This window comes from Bufo bufo, chromosome 3, assembly GCF_905171765.1.
Source record: "Bufo bufo chromosome 3, aBufBuf1.1, whole genome shotgun sequence".
Taxonomy (NCBI): domain Eukaryota; kingdom Metazoa; phylum Chordata; class Amphibia; order Anura; family Bufonidae; genus Bufo; species Bufo bufo.
Genome location: NC_053391.1, coordinates 301,120,572 through 301,145,323, shown reverse-complemented (window position 1 = coordinate 301,145,323; position 24,752 = coordinate 301,120,572). Strand labels below are relative to the sequence as shown.

Genomic DNA, 24,752 nt, shown 5'->3' with positions numbered 1-24,752 from the left:
GTGAATGGGAGCAGCAGTCCCAGAAGACAGAAATATTAGGCCGCTTTCACACAGTCAGTGTTTGACCTGTGATTTTCATAAGTGATTGTGAGCCAAAACCAGAAGTCGGTCCAAGATACAAATCTTTCCATTATAACGTATCTCTGCGTGGCCTCTCACAATCACTGACTAAACACTGACAGGTGAAAGCAGGGTCCCTTTACACTGCCCGATGTTCGGGTAGACGATGGCACTGTTTATAGTAATAATCTGCCAATGTAAAGGTGCTGCCGATTACCCTACAATGATTCTGCATGGGGACGAGCGATGGTATTAGTGATCTTTCCTCCCCATACTGTGGAGGAGATCACTGCATGTAATAGCAGCGGTCTCCTCCACTGACAAGCAGGTGATTGTCGGGAAGGAACAGCATGGTGATGGGGCCTTTAGACTGAAAGCTCCACCAATTTCACGGACGTGACATTTCATTTCATGTTGTACAAATTACATCCACGCAGAACCCTACAGAAATCTCCCCTACATCGCACTGGGTACCTCTTTTAGATTCACACACATCCCGTGATAATTATCTGAAGGATATAATCCAGCATATATCATCCTGAAACCACAGACCATTCATAATCTAACAGCATTACGGGAAAATCACAGCATCAAATTTCCAAAATGTGATTGTCTTCTTTTTCCTTTCCCCTCTAGGAGGTCTGTTCCTTACTCGTTCAAGCTTGTCGTCTTGTCCAACTGAACCAAGAACACCTTGTCAGTAAAGTTTGCCAGCTTATACATTATTTGCTGAACAGGCTTCAGGTGAGAGAGTTATCTTACAGTAAATGTACTTATTGCTGCCTGTTTTCAGATGCCTCGTTCCATTCTGCTTGTCAGATCAGTGACCGCTCAGGGCTCCTGCAGGCTGCTGTAGAACGGCTGCAGTATTTGCGTAGAGCCTTTTTACTGTTGGATTGTGTATTAATAAATACATTGAATTCTAATATGTGCCATTGTACTCCGTTCCTGGGAAGGTATTCTCCTCTACATGTGCTGACAAGTTTGACGGAGCCTCTAAGGCAATGCATGGAGGTTGTGTGGCGCCGTTCTGCCTTTGTGCACAAGTCCTTATTCCTTTCATCGGAGTTCTCCCAATGCACTGCTCTGCTACCCAACCAGGAGGATTAGGGATTTGACTTTGCATGCAAGTGGAGGAAAAGACACGCAAAGGCTAGTTTCACACTTGCGGCAGCAGGGTCCGGCAGGCTGTTCCAGCGGGGGAGCAGCCTGCCGGATCTGTGCTAACGCTAGCCCACCGTGCCGCCAGAAAGTCCGCTCCGGCCCCATTCACTATAATGGACCTCGGCAAACAAGCCGAGAGCAGGGGCCGGAGCGGACGTCCGGAGGCACAGTGGGCTAGCGGTAGCTCGGATCCAGCAGGCAGTTCCTCTGCCGGACCCTGCTACCACAAGTGTGAAAGTAGCCTAAGGTGCTGGACATTGTAAATACATTTCAATTGTAAAAGTGTTAAAGAGGACCTTTCGTGCGATTTTATTAAGGGAGATATATACCTGTACTTGCGGGGTACCCCCCCACTGATGCTGCCAGCCTGCTTGATACTGAGCATCGGAACAGGGAGGAGGAGACGCCAGGGTTTCTCAATGGGCGTTTCCTTCTCCCTGGCTCTAGCGCTGTCCATTCACAGCGCAGAAAAAAACTCCCTGGCTGTGACGCTCTGCGCCCCCCTCCCCCACACACATTTTCACACATGGCTGTGCATAGGGTAGTAACACGGGACCAGACCTTTACCTTTTTCTTTTAATGTAATGACAGACATGCTGATTTAAATAGTCTGTCATTTTGGAAGTAGCATTAAGTAGTTTTTCAAAACTCACCAGTTAAAGGGGTTATCCAGGTGTACATTTTTCCCTTTCCCTGTGCTTCCCCTGCCAGGCCTTGCGACTTACTAATGTACTTTGGCTACTTTTTCTGTCTCGCTCCAGTGATTGGGATAGTGGCCATGTGCGGAGCTTGTATTTCCCCTGATGTCATGACCAGGTCTCCCATGATGCCCTTTGTTAGAATTCCCACTCGAATGGTCGTGGTGTCAGACCCATGTTGTCTTGATCCACAAGCAGGGTAGCCAGAATCCAAGGCTTTGTGGGATGAAACAAAACGAGGAGGTAGCAAAGGGATGATAAAGTGTAGTGGGCGGAGTTTTTGGGCCAGTAACGGTGTAGTGGGCGTTTACATTTTTGCCTAGTCTTGCAGAGCACAGCATTATGGGAAGTGTTGCGGCTGTTGCTCATCTACACCCACACCTGGAAGTTCAGGTTGTACACAATGGAGCACAATAGGAGCATGGCGAAAAGTTGACAGGTACACTATTATGCTGTGTAGGTGACTAGATGAGGTTTACACAATTAAATGACATTTTGTCGGATCCTGCACAACCCCTTAAAAGTTCACAGGATGCGGCCACAGAGGAGTCTGCTGTGAAGGAAGGAGTCGTGTATTCATTATATGTGGGCTTAACTCCACCATCCTGCCACTGACTATGCGCAGTAATACGGAGAACACATAGAAACACATCAGTCAGCATATTCCTTGTACTCCTTGCTGCAGTGCTAGCTGTGTACTGCACAATTCAAATTGTATGTTCTTCATGTTAACTCTGAAAGGGGTTGCTCATTTTCAGGGAGCCTTTCTGTCAGACCTCTTCCCATGTGGCCGGACCTGCAGGAGGAAGCCTACTTACCTGCCCTTTGCTCCTTCGTTCCCCTGCCACTGCTGCCTCCCTCTAGTCTCCACATGTAAACTTCCTGTATGACACGGGTCACGTGGACACTGCAGCAGTGACATGCCCCCATCTATACGTCACTGGGTCACTTGATGCACAGGGGATGTGTCACCTCTGTGGCTAATCACAGGCTGCAGTGGCCACATGACCCGTGTCAAATAGGAAGTTCACATGCAGAGACTGGAGGGATGCAAGGGGAAGGGGGCAAAGGAGCATGAACCCAGCGATGGCGAACAGGTAAGTATGCTTCCTACCACAGGTCTGGTCACGTGGGAGAGTCTGGCAGAAAGGTCCCCCGAAGGTGAACAACCCCTTTAAGTGACAGACCTCTTAAATCAGCATGTCACTTTATTCTGGTACAGAAGAATGCTTTCCAGACATTTCAGACAGAAGGAAGATAATAGCAGACTCTTTTTCCCAGCAGTCTAGAGTATATGTCCGCCCCTATATCAAATGTATTGTGTGACACAATCTGGAAATGGAAACTATAAATAAGTGCTCTTTAAAAAAAAAAAATATATATATATTTTTTTAACCTGTTCCGGACACATGACGTACCGGTACGGCATGTTGTCCCGGTACTTAAGGACACATGATGTACCGGTACGTCATGTATAGTTCCGATCACCGCCGGGCGGTGATTGGAACTGGGTGCCTACTCAAATCATTGAGCAGGCACCTTGGGTTTCCGGGTTATTCGAGTCTCTGGGGACCCGATAACCCGGAACAGGATGGTGATCGGTGGTCTGATAATACACCACCAATCACCATCCTCAGAGGTGATGTGACATCACCTCTCAGGATCGCCTCTCATCGGTCGGTTGCAGGGGCGGGCAGTTCAAATGACTGCAGCGCTCCTCTCTTCCTCCTTTTCAGTCCGGGAGCCGAGGAGAGAGGAGCGCTGCACGTCGGATCTCAGAGCCAGCACCCCCATCTGTTCAGAGATCATCATCCAGCACCCCATCTGTGCCCCAGCACCACCAAGGTATTTAGGGAAAGGTTAGGTTAGGCAGGGATATTCAGGGAAAGTTAGTTTTTATTTTTTTCTGTGTACGCTGACTGTGGCCGGCACTCTTAGCGTCCGGCCACTGTTAGCGCATCGCACACCCCACCGCTGATCAACTTCGGACGGTTGTTCAGCAATTATTTTTTTTTTATTTCATTTTTTTTTCACTTTTTTAAGTTATTATTATATATTTTTTTCTCTGTTAGGTTTAGGGTAAGTTCGCAAACACCCGTGCACACACACACCAAATAAAGTTTATCACACACACACATGCACACATACGCCCAGCTTGCCTCCGAGTCTGAGAGCCCCAGTGAGGACGAGGATGACCGCACTTTCATTTTGTCATCCGCGTCCTCCTCCTCATCTAGCGATGATGAGCCCCCAAGGCTGCGGAGACGCCGCCAGGCGGAGCAAGGGGACCGCCATGCTAGGGACCCTGTGGCCCACACTAGTACGAGCAGCTCTGGGGCTCGTACTAGTTTTCCAGCCCACCAGTTAAGTCTACCGGAGCCCCCTGCTGGTGAACTTGTCTGGTATACCCCAGAGCGTTTTGAGCCCGTGATGCCTGATATTGTAGGCCAACCAGGAATCCAGATTTCCACAGTGGGCTTCACTGAGTACGACTACTTTTAGTCTTTTTTTCAGTGACCACTTTGTAAATCTAATGGTGGAGGAAACAAACCTGTACACCCAACAGTTTGTTGCTCAACACCCGGGCTCATTTTTGGCTAGGACCGGTGGCTGGACTCCGGTCAGTGCAGCCAAGATGAGGATGTTTTGGGGCCTCGTGATGTACATGGGCCCAGTCAAGAAACCTAGTGTCAGGCATTACTGGAGTGGGGACGTCCTCTACCAGACCCCACTTTACAGTACGGCCATAACACGCTCCCGGTTTGAGGCCATCCGGAAATGCCTGCATTATTCAGATAATGCAGCATGTCCGTCCCCCCATAAGGTGATCCTGCCTATGACCGCCTGTACAAAATCAGGCCGGTCATCGATCACTTTGGGGCCAAATTTGTACAGGGCTCTGTACCTGGAAGGGAGGTCGCGGTGGATGAGTCTCTAATTGCATTCAAGGGGAGACTCTTTTTCCGCCAGTATGTTCCCTCAAAGCGGGCGAGGTATGGCGTGAAGCTGTACAAACTTTGTGAGAGTACCTCTGGTTACACTTACAAGTTTTGTGTGTACGAGGGGCGAGATTCCCGTATTCAACCCACAGAATGTCCCTGCACTCTGGGTGTTAACGGGAAACTTGTGTGGGACCTTAGTCACTCACTGCTAGATAAGGGTTAACACCTGTACGTGGATAACTTTTATACTAGTATCCCCTTGTTCCAGTCCCTCGCCGCCAGATCCACGTCTGCTTGTGGGACCGTGCGGAAAAATCAATGCGGCCTCCCTACCCACCCCCTCCAGGTACCTATCCCCAGGGGTGCGACCCGTGCCCTTACCAGTGGAAACCTGTTGCTGGTCAGATATAAGGACAAGAGGGATGTCCTTGTACTGTCCACAATTCACGGTAACGGCATCACCCCTGTCCCTGTGCGAGGTACCACAGCAACGGTCCTCAAGCCCGATTGTATCTTCGACTACAATCGGTATATGGGAGGAGTTGATCTCTCTGATCAAGTCCTCAAGACATATAATGCCGTGCGCAAAACCTGGGCATGGGTCAAAAAATTTGCGGTCTACTTGGTACAGGTTGCCTTGTACAACTCTTTTGTGCTGTCCCGGAGCGCTGGCAACACAGGGAAATTCCTCCAGTTCTATGAGGCAGTCCTCAAGGCCCTGATCTTTTCTGACGGGGAAAGAGCAGGCCGGAGTACCTCTTGAACTCGAGGCGCCCGGATCGTCCCTGGCCAACACTTTCCAGGTGTGGTCCCCCATACTGGAAAGAAGGGACGGACCCAAAAAAGGTGCAGAGTGTGTCACAGGAGGGGGATACAGAAGGACACCACTACTCAGTGTGAGACGTGCCCCGATCATCCGGGCCTCTGCATTATTGGTTGCTTCAGGGAGTACCACACTTCCATGGAGTACTAAATTTATATCCCAATTTAGCCACGGACAATCGGATAAAAAAAACTATGGTTCTCAGACTTGAGACACTAAAACGATAAAAAAAAAAAAAAAAAAAAGAAGAATATTATTCAGTAAAACTAAAATAAATTGAAAAAATATTAGGTATCGCCGCGTCTGTAAGAATTTACTCTATAAAAATACCCCATGACCTAACCCCTCAGATGAACACGGTCAAAAAAATAAAATAAAAACGGTGCAAAACAGCAATTTTTGGCCAAATTTTCCATTTTAATCTGATTTTTTTCCAGTAACAAAGCAAGGGTTAACAGCCAAACAAAACTTAATATTTATTACCCTGATTCTGCAGTTTTCAGAAACACCCCATATGTGGTTGTAAACTGCTGTATGACCAAATGGCAGGGCGCAGAAGGAAAGCAATGCCGTATGGTTTTTGGAAGGCAGATTTTGATGGCCTTTTTTTTTGGGGCACCATGTCCCATTTGAAGCCCCCCTGATGCACCCCTAGAGTAGAAACTTCATAAAAGCGACCCCATCTAAGAAACTACACCCCTCAAGGTATTCAAAACAGATTTTACAAACTTTATTAACCCTTTAGGTGTTCCTCAACAGTTTATGGCAAATGGAGATGAAATTTCAGAATTTATATTTCCTTATCATCCACCATGACTGCTACCACAGAGAGATTGACCCTTGTCCTCTATAGGGACAGGAACAAAATTTAAAAGGCCACCATCCACTCTCACCCTCAGTGTTTCCTGTCCCTATGGAGCACCTACTCAGAGCACCTCCTGTGGGAGGTATCGTTTTTTAGTGGATTGTTCGGTACCTGGTTCGGATGGAAGGTATCGTTCCTATCTCCCTCTGCCCTCCTGCGGTAGATTCCATCGCTGGGCAGAGGTGTAGCACACGAGGGAACTCGTCCCTGTTATCAGGGGCTTGCTTTCCCTCCATGACCCGGGGTCTCCCTTCCCTTCTGTGAGGAAGCAGACCACCATAAGCGCAGCACGCCGGCATCGATACCTGCCGCAGGTCCGGCGCTCAGGCACTTGCGGGTGGGGGCTGAGCTAGGCAGCAGTGGAGAGTGCGCCTACGGATGACGTCAGATGCCGCACGGAGCATGAAAGAGCGGCATGCTCGAACTGCTCCTGGCTCCACTGTGAGTCCTCTTCAGCTACAGGAGACATGTTTGCTCCAGATACCCCAGCAAGCCACATGGAATCGGCTGATCCTCCCTCGGCCACTCCAACAGTGAGTTACCCTGTGGGGAATAAGAAACTAATGTTTCTTTCAATGTGCCTCGTGCCTGTCTAATGCATAGTTGCTCCCCTCTTATAGGGAGCAAAGGCTATGATCAAGGCCAGAAACGCAAGATGTGCTACTTGTGCTAAAAGGCTACAGGAAGGTTATATTAAAAAACTCTGTCAGCCTTGTATTAATGATCTGGTAAAAGAGGAGCAGCCGTCTATCCTCATGCAGGTTAAGTCCATGATACAGAATAAAATCCTTACCTCCGCCCAAAAAAAATTTAATATCTATTCCATCCTCCTCTGATGCTGAAGACATGGACTTGGATGCCTCCGACTCCAGACAAATTAATGATGACGACAACTTGTCTGAGGGCAAAATTGTGGAGGAAATTTTACTTTTCATCTGAAGACATTGACGACCTATTGGGAGCCGTACAGGCTACTATGGGCATCGAGAATGTCCAAAAACCCAAATCGGTTCAGGACGAAATGTTTGTGGGACTAAGAACAAAGAAATCTAAAGTCTTTCCCGTAAACGAAAATCTAAGGCACATGATCCTAGACGAATGGAGTGATCCTGAAGAGAGGCTGGGAGTCTCTAGAGAATTTAAACAAAGATTGTTTTTTGACCAGGCTGAAAAAAAAATCTTTAACGAAACACCAAAATTCGACGTTCAGGCCGCAGAGGTGGTAAAAAAGACTTCCCTCCCATTTGAGGTCTCTTCACAATTATCTGACCCAATGGAGAGGAAATCCGATTCTCTGCTACGTAAATGCTGGGAGACTTCCATGTTTAGTATTAAGACCAACATAGCAGCCACATCAGTTGCCATACTATATACTATGTATATCTGGCTTAATGAGCTTGAGAATCACTTAAAAAACAAGACTCCCAGGGAAGAAATCTTGGGTTCCATCCCCCTTCTTAGATCCGCCACTGCTTTTTTAGCTGACGCCTCAGCGGAATCTGTCAGATTCGCCGCGAAGGACGCAGCTCTATCAAACGCTGCGAGAAGGGCGCTATGGGTTAAGTCCTGGGGAGGCGACAGAACATCGAAAGCCAAACTATGTTCCATTGCCTTCTCTGGAGAGTATGTGTTCGGGCCTGTTCTCGACACAATCTTGGAAAAGGCAGCGGACACAAAAAAGGGGTTCCCAGAAGAGAAAAAGAAAAAACCTTTTCGTCCCTACTCCTCCCAGTCAAAATCCTATAGAGGTAAAGGGAAGACGGGTCGATGGAGTTATCCGAAAGGAGGCAAAGGCAGGGGTTTCCTCCTCAATCCCCAAAATAAACAGACCGATAAGCAATGACGCCAGCGTCGGGGGAAGATTGAGGAATTTTCTATTACCATGGCAGAAAGTGACCCAAAATCCCTGGGCCCTAAATATAATCCAAAGCGGATATTGCATAGAATTTTCCTCAATACCCCCAAAAAGATTCCAGGTGACATCCCACAGCCCAAGCGTGTTACAAAAGATCTGGCAGGGAGTCCTAGACTTAAAAACTTCAGGCGTCATAACAGAAATCCCCAATCCAGAAAGGGGGATGGGGTTTTACTCAAGACTATTCCTGGTCCAAAAACCTGACGGATCCTCCCGTACCATCATAAACCTCAAAGAATTAAACAAGCACATAACTTACCGAAAATTCAAGATAAAGTCGATTGCGTCCATAATTCCCCTAATCAAAAAAGGGGCATACATGACATCCATCGACCTCAAGGATGCATACTATCATGTCCCCATACATAAAAAATCGCAAACCTACCTCAGGTTCGCACTAAAAGATCAGAAAGGCGTAATAAATCATTTCCAATTCACAGCGTTGCCCTTTCGGCATTTCATCTGCCCCAAGGGTATTTACGAAAATTATAATAGAAATGATAGCATATTTCAGACTAGAGGGTCTAAAAAATTTCCCTTATTTAGACGACTTCCTCATTGTAGGAGAGTCTTCGCTAACAACATCCAGGTTGACCGACTATGTCATACAGGAGATGTCAAAACAGGGCTGGTTAATAAACACAAAAAAGTATTGTTTAATACCAGACACAAAAAGAAAATTTCTGGGAGTATTGTTAGACTCAACTTCCCAGTCGTCATCGCTCCCAGTAGAAAAGCTAGAAGCTTTCAGGGTAAGGATACAAAAATTCCAGGCTCGGAAAAAGGGCTCGATAAGAGAAGCCATGAGCATACTGGGGTTAATGACATCGTGCATTACCACCGTAGCTTGGGCCCAAGCCCACTCCAGAACGACACAAACCTGGATACTATGGAATTAGGACGGAGAGCAATCCTCCTTGGACAGAAAATGATAAATTCCTCACCATGTTAAACTAGACCTAAATTTGTGGAAGGAAAGAAAAAACCTATTAAATTGCGTAACCTGGGAGACAGTCCCAGAGGTCCAAATCATAACAGACGAAAGCGGTCAGGGATGGGGTGCGAAAGTGGACTCCTCAAACTGACAAGGCAAATGGTCAGACGAAGTAAAATCCAGACCGTCAAATTACAAAGAGCTGAGAGCTGTGTGGGAAACCATAAAAGTATCTCACAACCTACTACTCAAAAAACACCTGAAAGTATTTTCAGACAATACAACAACGGTAGCCTACCTAAAACGCCAGGGGGGCACGAAATCTCTAGGTCTAAGGAAGCTAGCAGAACAAATCTTTCGATGGGCGGAAGAAAACGTTCTTTCTATTACAGCCGTCAATTTGAATGGCTCAGAAAATATAGAAGCCTACTACCTCAGCAGGAAGACTCTAGACCCCGGAGAGTAGTCTTTGTGCCAGAAAGCCTTTCTGAGAATCTGCAGGAAATGGGGAACCCCCCAAATAGATCTGTTTGCGTCAAAACAAAATGCAAAAGTAGATCGGTTCTGCTCCCTAAATCCCAGAGACCATCCTTGGGCAATCAACGCTTTCTCCGTTAAGTGGACGTGGGATCTAGTGTACGGTTTTCCTCCCTGGGCTCTAATTCCCAGAGTCTTGAAAACATATCGAGGGATCCCGTAACAGTGATACTGGTAGTCCCATACTGGCCCAAGAGAAGCTGGTTCTCCATCCTAAAGGAGCTGGCCATGGAGGATCCATGGGAAATACCATCCCAAGCGAACCTTTTATCACAAGGTCCAATCATACATCAGAACTCCAGCCTGTTCAGACAATCGGCATGGATCCTGAGGGCGAAATGTTAAAAAGCAAGGGCCTTTCAGGAAAGGTTGTCAACACTCTGAAATCTAGCCGTAAAAAAGTCACCACGGCTATTTATCTTAAAATATGGAAAAAATACTGCTCCTGGCTAGGGGATGCCTCTCCTAATAAATCTCTCCCTTGCATTCAGAAAATTTTAGATTTTCTCCAAAGGGGCCTGGACATGGGACTTAAACAGAGTACGTTAAAAGTACAAATATCCGCATTGGGAGCCTTCTATGACTCTGACCTATCCAGCCACCGATGGATTAGGAGGTTCATACGAGCGGCGTCCAGAATAAGACCGTCCCTTACCCCGAGGGTCCCACAATGGGACTTAAATCTAGTATTGAGAGGACTAATGAAGCCCCCATTCACGTCTTTGTCAGACATCTCTATCAAACACCTGTCGTACAAAACGGCATTTCTAATCGCCATTACATCGGCCAAACGCTTAGGGGAAATCCAGGCCCTCTCCCGCCGAGAACCCTACCTTTCGGTGTTTCCAGACAGAATAGTACTAAAATTAGATCCGGGTTTCCTCCCCAAGGTGGTGTCAAACTTCCACAGAGATCAGGAAATCATTCTGCCATCCTTCCCTACAGACGCTCTTAGCCTAGACGAGACACAATTCCATCTCCTGGACGTAAGAGATGCCATTATCCTGTATCTGACAGCCACCAAAGATTTTAGGAAAGATGATAACCTCCTAGTTCAGTTTGCAGGGCAGAACAAAGGGAAAAAAGTTCCAAGGCCTTTATCGGGCGCTGGATTAAATCTACTATCTCGTGCTGTTACTCCATGGAAGGTCTGTCTAGCCCGACCAACATTAGAGCCCATTCCACTAGGGCAATGGCATCCTCTTGGGCAGAGAAGGCTGGCGTTTCCCTAGATACCATCTGCAAAGCTGCTACCTGGTCAAGTATAAATACGTTCATAAAACACTATCGTATTAATGTTTTGGCTGGTGCAAAAATTCTGCAAGCTGCTATTTCCCCCCCCGTAATCTGGTAGTTCTGTATGGTAGCCGTCATGGTGGATGATAAGGAAAACCATAATTGGACTTACCGGTAATTTTGTTTCCTTGAATCCACCATGACTGCTCGGATATTCCCACTCAGAATATATATATATATATATATATATATCTATATCTCTATATCCATAGAAAAGGTCAGGCAGCACTCCTTAATATGCAGCTGTAGCTGTGTGGTGCCCGCGGTAGTCCCTTGATGCAGGACGGATAAACAACACAGAAAATCCGCAGCACTCCTTGAAGTAAAAAATGTGCAGTTTATTCACACATGTCGAAAAATGACAACGTTTCGGTTCTCTCACAGAACCTTTCTCAAGTCTCACCTGACTTGAGAAAGGTTCTGTGAGAGAACCGAAACGTTGTCATTTTTCGACGTGTGAATAAACTGCACATTTTTTACTTCAAGGAGTGCTGCGGATTTTCTGTGTTATAAAAAATCATATGTACCCTAAAAATAGTCCCAACAAAACTGCCACCTTATCCTGTAGTTTCCAAAATGGGGTCACTTTTATGAAGTTTCTACTCTAGGGGTGTATCAGGGGGGCTTCAAATGGGACGTGGTGTAAATAAACCAGTCCAGCAAAATCTGCCTTCCAAAAACCACACGGCGCACCTTTCCATCTACGCCGTACTGTGTGCCCGTACAGTAGTTTATGGCCACATATGGGGTGTTTCTGCAAACTACAGATTTGGGGCAATTAATATAGCATTTTGTTTGGCTGTTAACCCTTGCTTTGTTACTGCAAAAAAATTAGTAAAATGGAAAATTTGCCAAAAAATTGAAATTTAGAAATTTAGCTCCATTTGCCATTAACTCTTGTGCAACACATAAAGGGTTAACGACGTTTGTAAAATCAGTTTTGAATACCTTGAAGGGTGTAGTTTCTAGAATGGGGTCATTTTTTGGTGGTTTCTATTATGTAATGTGGGGGATTCAGTCAGCACAACCCTGTATGCAGGTGCACATCGCTATGGCGAAATACATATACAAAGAAAAGAACACAAATGCAATAGCACTCTGCAACCAGCACTCCGCCCTGCCTCCATGGTGGATGTTGAATGAGGCATTGGTGTACATTTTGGCCAAAGTGTAATAAGCCACTCACCACGTCAAGGTCGCCTCTATTGAGTGGTCCCTAACACTAGTTCCTACCTGTTTATGGGCCATGATAGCCATACAAAGTCCAGGGATCGCAGGCACAGCATGCATGCCAGGCACACTCTGCTTTTAACCCCATCCGGTGCCGATACAGCTTTCATCGGATCCAGGGATGCAAGTACCAACATGCATGCTGAGCCCCACTATATGCTTCTGGAGCCAAATGGCTACTGGTAGGCCCTGTAGAAGTAGACTCAGTTTTATACTGAACTGGTCCCTAAAAATTGGGTTTTTGAAAATTTCAGAAAAATTTCAAGATTTGCTTCTAAACTTCTAAGCCCTGTAATGTCCCCAAAAACTAAAATGTCATTCCCAAAATGATCCAAACATGAAGTAGACATATGGGGAATGTAAAGTAATAACTATTTTTGTAGGTATTACTATGTGTATTATAGAAGTAGAAAAATAGAAATTTGCAAATTTGGGATTTTTTTTTATAAATAAAAATTTATTTGACTCCATTTTACCAGTGTCATGAAGTACAATATGTGACGAAAAAACAATCTCAGAATGGCCTGGATAAGTCAAAGCTTTTTAAAGTTATCAGCACTTAAAGTGACACTGGTCAGATTTGCAAAAAATGGCCTGGTCCTTAAGGAGTTAAAGCATCAACCCTGTAGTATACTTATGATGGATCCTTAAACTGTTTTCATAAAATGTATCTATTGACTCCTTTACTTGTTCATCCTCATTGTATTCACAGTTGTAGCCTGGGTAATACTTTATACATTACAGTATATACACAAAGAAAATCTCTGTACTGATATTACTAGACGCAACATCGTCGTCCCAGAGCTGCAGGTTCACTTGGTCTAAGAAGCATTCATTTCTAGTCCTTTCAAGAATGGTGCCCCCAGGAATAATTATGCTGCTTATAAAAGACTGATCATGTAGCAGAAGGTAATCCCAAGGCACTTGAGTTAAACGTAGAGGACGTCCTGTACAACAGGCTTTTTACAGATGCTCATGATGAACAGTTAATCACAGCTTTAGTTATTCACCATACAATACAAGGTGTGGTGTTCTTGAATTTTGAGAATTACTTAAGATACTTGAGTGCACCTGATATAGCCCAGTTACTGCATCATGCATCCTGAATGACATGTTAAGATACAGAGTAAGACTGGTGTCAGATGGTTACAGTGCAGACACATTTTAGAATTCATATTACAGCTGCAATACCTATATCTCCCACATTTTTTTTTCCACCTAATTCTTATCACTACTAGAACTCTATGGTGACGTAACTTTGAATACAGAGGCTAAAGTATGACTGTCTTAACCACCTCCGGACTGCTGTACGCACAGACGCGTCCTGGAGGTGGTTGTTTCATTCCGAGGAGAATTGCATCAGCAACCTGCCAGCCAATGATCGTCGCTGATTTTTAAAAAATCGAATCACAAGCCAGATAACAGATCATATTAGTAAATATGATCTGTTATATGGCTTCTCTGCTCCTGTGCTGGTCCTTTTCGTCGGTTGGATCCAGCACAGGAGCAGACTGAACTGTGAGTACACCAAACACTACACCTTAGCCCCAGATCACCCCCCTGCACCCCAATTAACCCTTTGATCACCCCTTTGATCGCCCCTGTCAATCACTAGTGAAAGGAAAAAAAGTGATCAGTGTAAACTGTCACTTTTTTTTTTCCACTGGTATTGACTGTTAGGTTTTAGGGATAGTTTAGGCCCCTTGGTTAGGTAGTTAGCGTCAGTTAGCGCCCACCCCACCGCAGTCACTTTTATTCGCTGATTAGCGTATCGCTAATCAGCATTTGTACTTTTATAGTATCTGTAAGTGATCAAAACTGATCACGGTCAGATCTATAATAGTATTAGTGTCACTTTAGTTCGCCCTCCACCCAAAACGCAGTGTTTGCCCGATCAGGCCTGATCGGTCGCCCACACGTGCGTTCACCCACACCCGCCCCACCGCAGTGACAAAAAATTATTATTTTTTGATCACTGCACATTCACTTTACATGCACTGCGGCGATAAAAAAATCAGTTTTGATATTTTTTATCAACCGCAGCGGCCTCCGGTACTTCGCTAGCCTCCCCTTTGTAAGACAGGTTTGCTTTTTTTTTTTTGGTAGTCTCAGGGAATACCCCTAAATTTAGTAGTCCAAAATGTCAAACAGGGGGTATTCTTCTGAAGAGGCCTACAGGATTCTGACCCAGTCGGATGAGGAGTGGGAACCCTCATCTGACGAATCTAGCGGGTCAGAATATGAACCTGTGGAAAGCAGTGGCTCTCTGACCCAAAGTTCGGACGAGGAGGTGGAGGTCCCTGGCAGCACCAGGCGTACCCGGCCCCGTGTCGCTAGACCACAGGTTACGCAGGATCCGCTTCAAGAGCAGCAGAGTGGGGCTGTCGCTGCCGGATCACGTGGTGAGGCATACACCAGCAGCGCAGCCCTTCCTGGACCTAGTACCAGCACTGCCGTACAACATGGTGAAGTAGCGAGCACCAGAAGGGCAGTTGAAGCTGGTACGGTGGCACGTGCAGTAGTTACCCCTTCGCAGCCACCGCGCAGACAGGCCCGTAGACCCCCTAGAGTCCCTGAGGTGCTGGCAAACCCTGATTGGCAGTCACCAACTTCAGCCGCACCTGTAGTTCCCCCTTTCACCGCCCAGTCTGGAGTTCGGGTTGAGACGGCTCAAATCGGTTCGGCCCTGGGATTTTTTGAGCTGTTCTTGACTGCGGAGCTCTTGGACTTAGTCGTGGCAGAGACCAACCAGTATGCCACACAATTTATAACCGCAAACCCGGAAAGCTATTATGCCCAGCCTTTCCGGTGGAAACCAGTCCAAGTTTGCGAACTTAAAATTTTTCTGGGCCTTCTCCTCAACATGGGCCTGACAAAAAACCATGAATTGCGGTCATATTGGTCCATGAACCCAATTCATCACATGCCCATGTTCTCTGCTGCTATGTCCAGGACACGATTTGAGACCATCCTGCGTTTTCTGCATTTTAGCGACAACACCACCTCCCGTCCCAGAGGCCACCCAGCTTTTGACCGGCTCCACAAAATTCGGCCCCTCATAGACCATTTCAACCAGAAATTTGCAGATTTGTATACCCCTGAGCAAAACATCTGCGTAGACGAGTCCCTAATACATTTTACCGGGCGCCTTGGCTTCAAACAATACATCCCAAGCAAGCGTGCCCGGTATGGGGTCAAATTGTATAAGCTCTGTGAAAGGGCCACAGGCTATACCCACAAATTTCGGATCTATGAGGGAAAAGATCAGACCCTGGAGCCGGTCGGTTGCCCTGACTACCTGGGGAGCAGTGGGAAGACAGTCTGGGACTTGGTGTCACCGTTATTCGGCAAGGGGTACCATCTTTATGTGGACAATTTTTACACAAGTGTGGCCCTCTTTAGGCATTTGTTTCTAGAACGGATTTGCGCCTGTGGCACCGCGCGAACTAGTCGCGTGGGCTTCCCCCAACGGCTTGTAACCACCCGTCTTGCAAGGGGGGAGAGGGCTGCCTTGTGTAACGAAGAACTGCTCGCGGTGAAATGGAGAGACAAGCGTGAAGTTTACATGCTCTCCTCCATTCACGCAGACACGACAATCCAAATTGAAAGGGCAACCCGTGTCATTGAAAAGCCCCTCTCAGTCCACGACTATAATGCGCTCATGGGAGGGGTGGACTTCAGTGACCAGATGTTGGCTCCCTATTTAGTTTCCCGCAGAACCAGACGCTGGTATAAGAAGGTGTCTGTATATTTAATTCAATTGGCGCTGTACAATAGTTTTGTTCTCTACAGTAAGGCTGGGAGAACAGGATCCTTCCTCAAATTCCAGGAAGAGATCATCGCGAACCTCCTTTACCCAGGAGGTTCCGTGGCCCCATCCACCAGTGTAGTTAGCCGTCTACACGAGCGACATTTCCCCAGTGTCGTTGCTGGTACCTCAACCCAACCGCCACCCCGAAAAAAATGTCGTGTCTGTAGCAGGAGTGGAATAAGGCGTGACACCCGCTATTTCTGTCCTGACTGCCCTGACCACCCTGCCCTATGCTTAGGTGAGTGTTTCCGGAAGTACCACACAGAGGTACACCTAGCATAGGGATTGCATCTCACAGGACAGGCACACAGGGCTATTAGGGCCCTTTTACTCACAGCTGCTGCAAACCTCTCCTTTCACCTGGGATAAAGTGCATAACGTACTTCGCCACATCTTTGGGCGATTTGCGCTTTGCACATTGTCCCATGGGGAAGGAGAGGTTTGTTCTATAAAGGTAAAAAAAAACTAAACAAAAAAAAAATTACCGGTAAGTAAAGTTTAAAAAGTTTAAAAAAAGTTAATATGTTCTGTTCTAAAGTTAATAAAGTTATTGCTTTGCGGCCTGGTTTTTTTTTTTTTTTTTTTTTACCTTCCAGGTGGACTAACCGATCGACTAGCTGCAGCACTGATGTGCATTCGGACAGAAGCATTGCGCTGCTGTCAGATTACACGCAAGTCAGTGTATGCGGCGCTGCAAGACGAGATTTCTCCTCTTCAGTAAAAGATATGTTTGCCGAGGCATATGAGCTGAGGAGGTGGCGGTGTTCATATACTTTGGCAAACACTTTGTATATATAAAAAAAAAAATCCCGGCAATGATTTATTCATCCACATCGATTGATGTGAATGGAGAAATCGGGTTTGCCAGGGCATACGAGCTGAAGTGGGTATGGATGTTGGGCGGAGCTCCTATGTCCTGGCAGACGCCTTTCCCCTCCTTTTTCTTTTTTTGGCAGCGATTTTTTCATCCACATTGATCGATGCGAATGAAGAAATCTGTGCCGTTCATTTTTTTCTTTCAGCCCAGAGGCTGAACGGAAAAAAAAAATCTCATTACCTGTATGCTCAATATAAGGAGAATAGCAGAAACTCCTAATGCTGGGCATACATGTAATGATTGCGGAGACCCTCAAATGCCAGGGCAGTACAAACACCCCACAAATGACCCCATTTTGGAAAGAAGACACCCCAAGGTATTCGCTGAGGGGCATATTGAGTCCATGAAAGATTGAAATTTTTGTCCCAAGTTAGCGGAAAGGGAGACTTTGTGAGAACAAAATCAAAAAAATCAATTTCCGCTAACTTGTGCCAAAATTTTTTTTTTTCTATGAACTCGCCATGCCCCTCATTGAATACCTTGGGGTGTCTTCTTTCCAAAATGGGGTCACATGTGGGGTATTTATACTGCCCTGGCATTTTAGGGGCCCCAAAGTGTGAGAAGAAGTCTGGTATCCAAATGTCTAAAAATGCCCTCCTAAAAGGAATTTGGGCACCTTTGCCCACCTAGGCTGCAAAAAAGTGTCACACATGTGGTATCTCTGTATTCAGGAGAAGTTGAGGAATGTGTTTTGGGGTGTCTTTTTACATATACCCATGCTGGGTGAGATAAATATCTTGGTCAAATGCCAACTTTGTATAAAAAAATGGGAAAAGTTGTCTTTTGCCAAGATATTTCTCTTACCTAGCATGGGTATATGTAAAATGACACCACAAAACACATTCCCAACCTTCTCCTGAGTACGGAGATACCAGATGTGTGACACTTTTTTGCAGCCTAGGTGGGCAAAGGGGCCCACATTCCAAAGAGCACCTTTCGGATTTCACAGGTCATTTACCTACTTACCACACATTAGGGCCCCTGGAAAATGCCAGGGCAGTATAACTACCCCACAAGTGACCCCATTTTGGAAAGTAGAGACCCCAAGGTATTCCGTGAGGGGCATGGCGAGTTCCTAGAATTTTTTATTTTTTGTCACAAGTTAGTGGAAAATGATTGATTTTTTATTTTATTTTATTTTTTTTTCATTCATACAAAGTCTCATATTCCACTAACTTGTGACAAAAAATAAAAACTTCCATGAACTCACTATGCCCATCAGCGAATACCTTGGGGTCTCTTCTTTCCAAAATGGGGTCACTTGTGGGGTAGTTATACTGCCCTGGCATTCTAGGGGCCCAAATGTGTGGTAAGGAGTTTGAAATCAAATTCAGTAAAAAATGACCTGTGAAATCCGAAAGGTGCTCTTTGGAATATGGGCCCCTTTGCCCACCTAGGCTGCAAAAAAGTGTCACACATCTGGTATCTCTGTATTCAGGAGAAGTTGAGGAATGTGTTTTGGGGTGTCTTTTTACATATACCCATGCTGGGTGAGATAAATATCTTGGTCAAATGCCAACTTTGTATAAAAAAAATGGGAAAAGTTGTCTTTTGCCAAGATATTTCTCTCACCCAGCATGGGTATATGTAAAATGACACCCCAAAACACATTCCCCACCTTCTCCTGAGTACGGAGATACCAGATGTGTGACACTTTTTTGCAGCCTAGGTGGGCAAAGGGGCCCATATTCCAAAGAGCACCTTTCGGATTTCACAGGTCATTTTTTACAGAATTTGATTTCAAACTCCTTACCACACATTTGGGCCCCTAGAATGCCAGGGCAGTATAACTACCCCACAAGTGACCCCTTTTTGGAAAGAAGAGACCCCAAGATATTTCGTGATGGGCATAGTGAGTTCATAGAACTTTTTATTTTTTGTCACAAGTTAGTGGAATATGAGACTTTGTAAGAAAAAAAAAAAAAAAAAAAAAAAATCATCATTTTCCGCTAACTTGTGACAAAAAATAAAAAGTTCTATGAACTCACTATGCCCATCAGCGAATACCTTAGGGTGTGTACTTTCCGAAATGGGGTCATTTGTGGGGTGTTTGTACTGTCTGGGCATTGTAGAACCTCAGGAAACATGACAGGTGCTCAGAAAGTCAGAGCTGCTTCAAAAAGCGGAAATTCACATTTTTGTACCATAGTTTGTAAACGCTTTAACTTTTACCCAAACCATTTTTTTTTTACCCAAACATTTTTTTTTTATCAAAGACATGTAGAACAATAAATTTAGAGCAAAATTTCTATATGGATGTCGTTTATTTTGCAAAATTTTACAACTGAAAGTGAAAAATGTCATTTTTTTGCAAAAAAATCGTTAAATTTCGATTAATAACAAAAAAAGTTAAAATGTCAGCAGCAATGAAATACCACCAAATGAAAGCTCTATTAGTGAGAAGAAAAGGAGGTAAAATTCATTTGGGTGGTAAGTTGCATGACCGAGCAATAAACGGTGAAAGTAGTGTAGGTCAGAAGTGTAAAAAGTGGCCTGGTCTTTCAGGGTGTTTAAGCACTGGGGGCTGAGGTGGTTAAAGGGGTTGTCCCACAAAAAATATTCTATAGTTTTCAAACCAGCATCTGGATCTGAATACTTTTGTAATTGCATGTAATAAAAAATTTAGCATAGCCACTGAGTTATTCAATATAATGTATCTGTATAGCGCCACCTGCTGTATTTTTTTTCCTAATTCTTTGCCAGCTCACTGAGAAGGCCGCACATGCTCAGTTTCATCCTGCAACTGCCTCCTGAGCTGTGATAGGGTGAGCTGAGACACGCCCCCTTAGTTACAGCAGAAAAGACACTCTCCTCGAGCTGTCAGCTTGATATAAATCTAGAGCAATGAATGGGGAGATCTCTAGATCCATGAGAGGTACAGGGCTGGTTCTAGCTTTGTCAGAAAGAGACAGTCGTGTGCTATATGATGTCTGGTTTTCATTTTTACATTCGGCATGGGATAACCCCCTTAAGGCAGCCTGAAGCTAGTTTTAGCTCAGTATTTTAGTTTACACTCAGTGGTTTTTGTTTTTAACCATGTTTGTATCTGTTTAGTTATCAGCATGTTGCCCATGTTGAAGATACAAATAGGGATACTATACACTTGTAAAATAGGGACCCACACTGCGGATATGTACTTTTCTCCACTGAGAAACATAGGACCATCATGTATCATCCGATGAAGCATGCTGCATAGTTAATTGTACTGAATGTGTCTATATCCAATGAAACATGTACATCCTTATGTATGTAGGATCTGCTCCATACGGACAGAAGATCTGGACAAATAGGCAGGTGTGAATGAGGCCCTAACCAGATTTACTAGTTGCTTAGGTGAACAATATATCTGGATAGATAGATGAAGAGCTAATGCATGCCTTAATCTGTCTTTTTTGGGCCAACATGTTTATCATTTTGTGAAGCCGTGTTATGTAGAACATGCCTAATAAATAAAAGAAGCTAAGAAGATCGCACTCTGCAGCGTGCGCTAACATGAATAATTTACTCCTTGACTATTTTATGAGCTGTATAATTATATGTATTTTTTTCATCAGGATCTGTTTGATCCACAGTAAATTTTGATGATTTCTGCCTTTGGTGACAGGTGATTGTCGATGAGAAGAATTTGGATTTTCTCCTCGGGTTTTCTATTTCTGCCTTGAAACAATGTAGCTCTTGGACACATGTGGAGATTCTGCATGCATTGGCAGCATTGGTGTACACCAACGGGCACAAATGCCAGAAGGTAAGCATTGTAGATTGTATATAACTTATTCGGCTCATTGGCTTCATTAATAACATAGCATTATTTCATAGCTAAAAAAAAAAGATAAATATATGTAAATCCAGTGTTTTATATAATATGATGGTTTGTATATTTGTAGCTAATGTTCGATTTGTAATCCTTCTTAAAGGGAACCTGTCACCTCTACTATGCTACCCTCACTGAGCGTTTCTAAATGTTCATTGTGTTACCCTAAACACATGAATTACACTTTTAATTTCATTTGCAGACGAATTCAATAAGTATTATGCATTTTCCCCTCCCCACGACAGCACCTTACAGAGATGGCTCCGCCTCCCAGAACAGGAAACCTGCAGCATAAAAAAGGTGGAGCCACTCTCCCACCTCAGTGAGGTTTCCTGTCCTGGAGCGGGAGGCCTGCAGTTTGTTTTTCAGGTGTCCATGACTAGGAAGCCCTGTTAGCTACCAGAGGGTCATGGGCAGGATAAAGTTACCTGCCAGAGGTCCATCACCCATAGGCTTGGGTTGGAGGGGCCAGGAGATCGGCGGTAGTCCAGGAGGCCGTCTGTTTCTCCAAGGGGGCAGGCGGTTGTGGATCCCTCAGGCGAGTGTGGCCACACCAGGTAGCAAGCGTGGCAAGAAGGCCTACCATATCACAGAAGCACCGGGACGCCAGCAGCCGAGTCGTAGGTAAGGCAGAGTGTTGACGTCAGCAGGATGTCCTTGTGTTCCACGACCGAGCTCTTCCGGTCAGGTGACCGGAAGTTCGGCATTCAGCGCGGCTTTTAAAATTCCGGCAACATGTTGTTCGGCGTCCAGGCGGATCTCAGATAGAGAGGCTCTGGGGATTTGGCTGGCATATCTGTTTGCTCCAAGTGGCATCCGGTGCATGGTGGGTCTGCAAAGATGGAGGCAAGTTCTCAGGCGAGAGGTATGCTATGTTTAGCAAATGATAATTGGTGTTATATTGGATTGTATGCAGGTATAACTGCAGCTATGGGAGAAGAAAAGAGGTCTGAAAATACGGATATTGAAATTCAGCCACCGGTATTGTGAGATCTAATGGATTGTTCCTTAAAGGGTTAAGGTTGTTTCCTTAGATATGGATATATTTTTTTTCTCTATAGATGGCGCTTAAGAAGGTGGTGGCCAAGAGAAAAAATAAAGTGTGCTATATGTAAATGTCCGCTGTCATCTTCATATTCAAAGAAGCTTTGCCAACAATGTATCGAGAAGACGGTGGCAGATGAGACACCAAGTTTCTTGAAAGACTTGAAGTCTCTTATCAGATCAGAAGTAAAAGTCTCCTTAAAAGCCTGTAAAAAAACATAAGAAATCAATAGAGCAGGTGGAGTCAGAGATTGACTCATCAGAAGACAGTGAGACTCCTTTTGGAGACGAGGATTCAGACAATTCCTCCTCCTCAGGGGAAGTAAGAGGAGAACATTTTTTGTTCCCGGCGGAGGATATGGATAAATTGCTTAAAGTAATTAGATTCATGCTAGAGTTAGAAGATATCAAGGAAGATAAGTTGGTGGCAGACTGTCTTTGGAAATCTTAGGGAGAAAAAACGAAGATGTTTCCCCATTGCATTAAAGTATTACGGCGGCAATTGAAAAAAAGTGGAAAAAACCCGATAAAAAGCCCTTTATATCTAAGACCTTTTAAGAGAAAATATCCATTTGAGGAAGAAATGTCAACTTCTTGGGATAAAGCCTCAAAACTGGATGTGGCGATTTTTAAAATATCCAAAAAGTCATCATTGCCCTTTGAGGCTATGGGTTTGCTAAAAGATCCTTTGGACAAGAGGATTGACTCGTCCCTTAAAAATACATGGGAGGCTTCGGCTGCTTCTTTCAGACCTAGCATAGCCGCCACTATAACGGCTAGATTTATGTCAGTTTGGTTGAATAGGCTAGAAAGTCAGATCAGGGACAAATGTCCAAGGGAGCAATTGTTGGCCTCCATTCCTACCTTCCAAAAAGCAGTAGATTTCTTTTCGGAGGATGATATGGACGCTGTGAGATTGGAGGCCAGAGCGGCCTCCCTCTCTAATTCTGCACGCCGTGCGCTATGGCTGAAGAATTGGAAGGGTGGAGACATGCCCTCCAAATTGAGATTATGTGTTATTCCTTGTAAAGGTCAGTTTTTGTTTGGGCCAGAACTGGACGCTCTGCTTGAGAAAGCGGCGGATAGGAAGAAAAAGTTCCCACAGGAGTCTTTTGCTCAATTTAAGAGCAATAAACGGCCCTTTCGGACATCGTCCAGATTTCAGAGGAAAAGACAGGCTGGAGAACAGGGAACGAGAACCAGGCCTTCGGGGAATAAAGGCTTCTTGTTCGGATCAGCCTCCACTTGTTCGGATAAGCAATCCAAACAATGACGCCATGTTCCCAGTAGGAGGAAGATTGAAATTCTTCCTACCTGCTTGGGAAAAAATTGCAGGAACATGGCTGATAGATCTCTTATGACACGGATTAAAGCTAGAATTCAAAAGCAATCCGCCAGAAAGTTTTAGGATTACAAAATCCTCACAGGCATTGATGGAAGAAATAAACAAGTTGATAAGCAAAAGTGTGTGGTTCCAGTTCCGGTGCTAGAGAGGTCAAGGGGTTCCTAGTAAAGAAACTGGATGGTTCATTTCGGGCAATCATAAATTTAAAACATCAGAACAAATTTTTGAAGGTCAGGAAATTCAAAATGGAGACAATCAGATCAGCGATTCATCTTTTGTTTCCGGGCTGTCATATGGCGGTTCTGTATTTGAAAGATGCTTATCACCATACTCCCATCCACCCAGACCATAAAAAATTTCTCAGGATAGCGATAAGGACAGAGCTCCAGATCCTTCACTTTCAGTTTCAAGCATTACCGTTTGGCCTCTCTATGGCACAGCAAATTTTTACCAAGTTGTTGGCGGAGATGGCCTCTTTAATTCGAAAGGAGAACATCACGTTCCTACCTTATTTGGACGATTTCCTGGTGGTAGCTCAATCACAAGATGCGGGCATAGGAGGGGTAGAGCAGGTGGTGAGGATTCTGAAAAGTCTAGGGTGGATGTTGAACATGCAGAAATCCAGAATGTAGCCGTCTACAAATCAGGTGTTCTTAGGCCTACTTCTGTACTCCGTACGAGAAAGGACCGGAGGAGAATATAGTCCGTGTTCAGCAGGGAGTGCAGAGAGTCCAAACAGAAGAACCCTTAACCATAAGAAAAGCCATGTCACCACTAGGAGTCCTAATGTCTTGCATTCCGGCAGTACAGTGGGCCCAGTGGCATTCTCGCCAGCTACAAAGAGATATTTTGACCACAATGAGGCAGAGAGGAATATCCTTGGAGTCAATCTTGACCGTGTCAAGACAAACCTTGATATCCCTAGATTAGTGGATAGATTCGAGAAATCTAATCCAGGGGGTGCCTTGGTCCTATCCGGACCCAGTTGTAGTGACAACGGACGCCAGTCCCTGGGGTTGGGGGGCTCACGTCAAGGACCAGTTGTTTCAGGGAGAGTGGTCCCAGGGTCAGAGGTTTTTCTCTTCCAACCGAAAAGAGTTACGAGCTGTTCTTCTGCCACTAAGGGCGGTTTTGCCGGAAATCCAGAACGAGCATATCAGGGTAATGCCCCACAATTAGACAGTGGTTTCGTACCTGAATCGCCAAGGGGGAACCAGGTCAGAAACGTTGCTAAAAGAGACAGAATGGATATTCAGGGAGATGGAAGGTAGTTCATCTTTCTGCCTTCCACATAAGAGGAGTAGAAAATATCCAAGCAGATTTTTTGAGCCGACACAGGTTGCGGCAGGGAGAGTGGATGCTAAATCCAGCTGTTTTTGCGCAGATAGATCTGTGGGGTC

At 45.2% G+C, this 24,752-nt stretch overlaps 1 protein-coding gene across 1 annotated transcript in view; it reads left to right on the top strand.

Moving 5' to 3' along the window:
- The window catches only part of HEATR6 (HEAT repeat containing 6), a 117,539-nt gene that overhangs the window by 5,226 nt on the left and 87,561 nt on the right, over positions 1–24,752 (top strand). The window contains exons 2-3 of the mRNA XM_040424214.1: positions 697–804; positions 20,757–20,897. Coding sequence (XP_040280148.1) covers positions 697–804; positions 20,757–20,897 — 249 coding nt within the window. The remainder of the gene's footprint in view (positions 1–696; positions 805–20,756; positions 20,898–24,752) is intronic.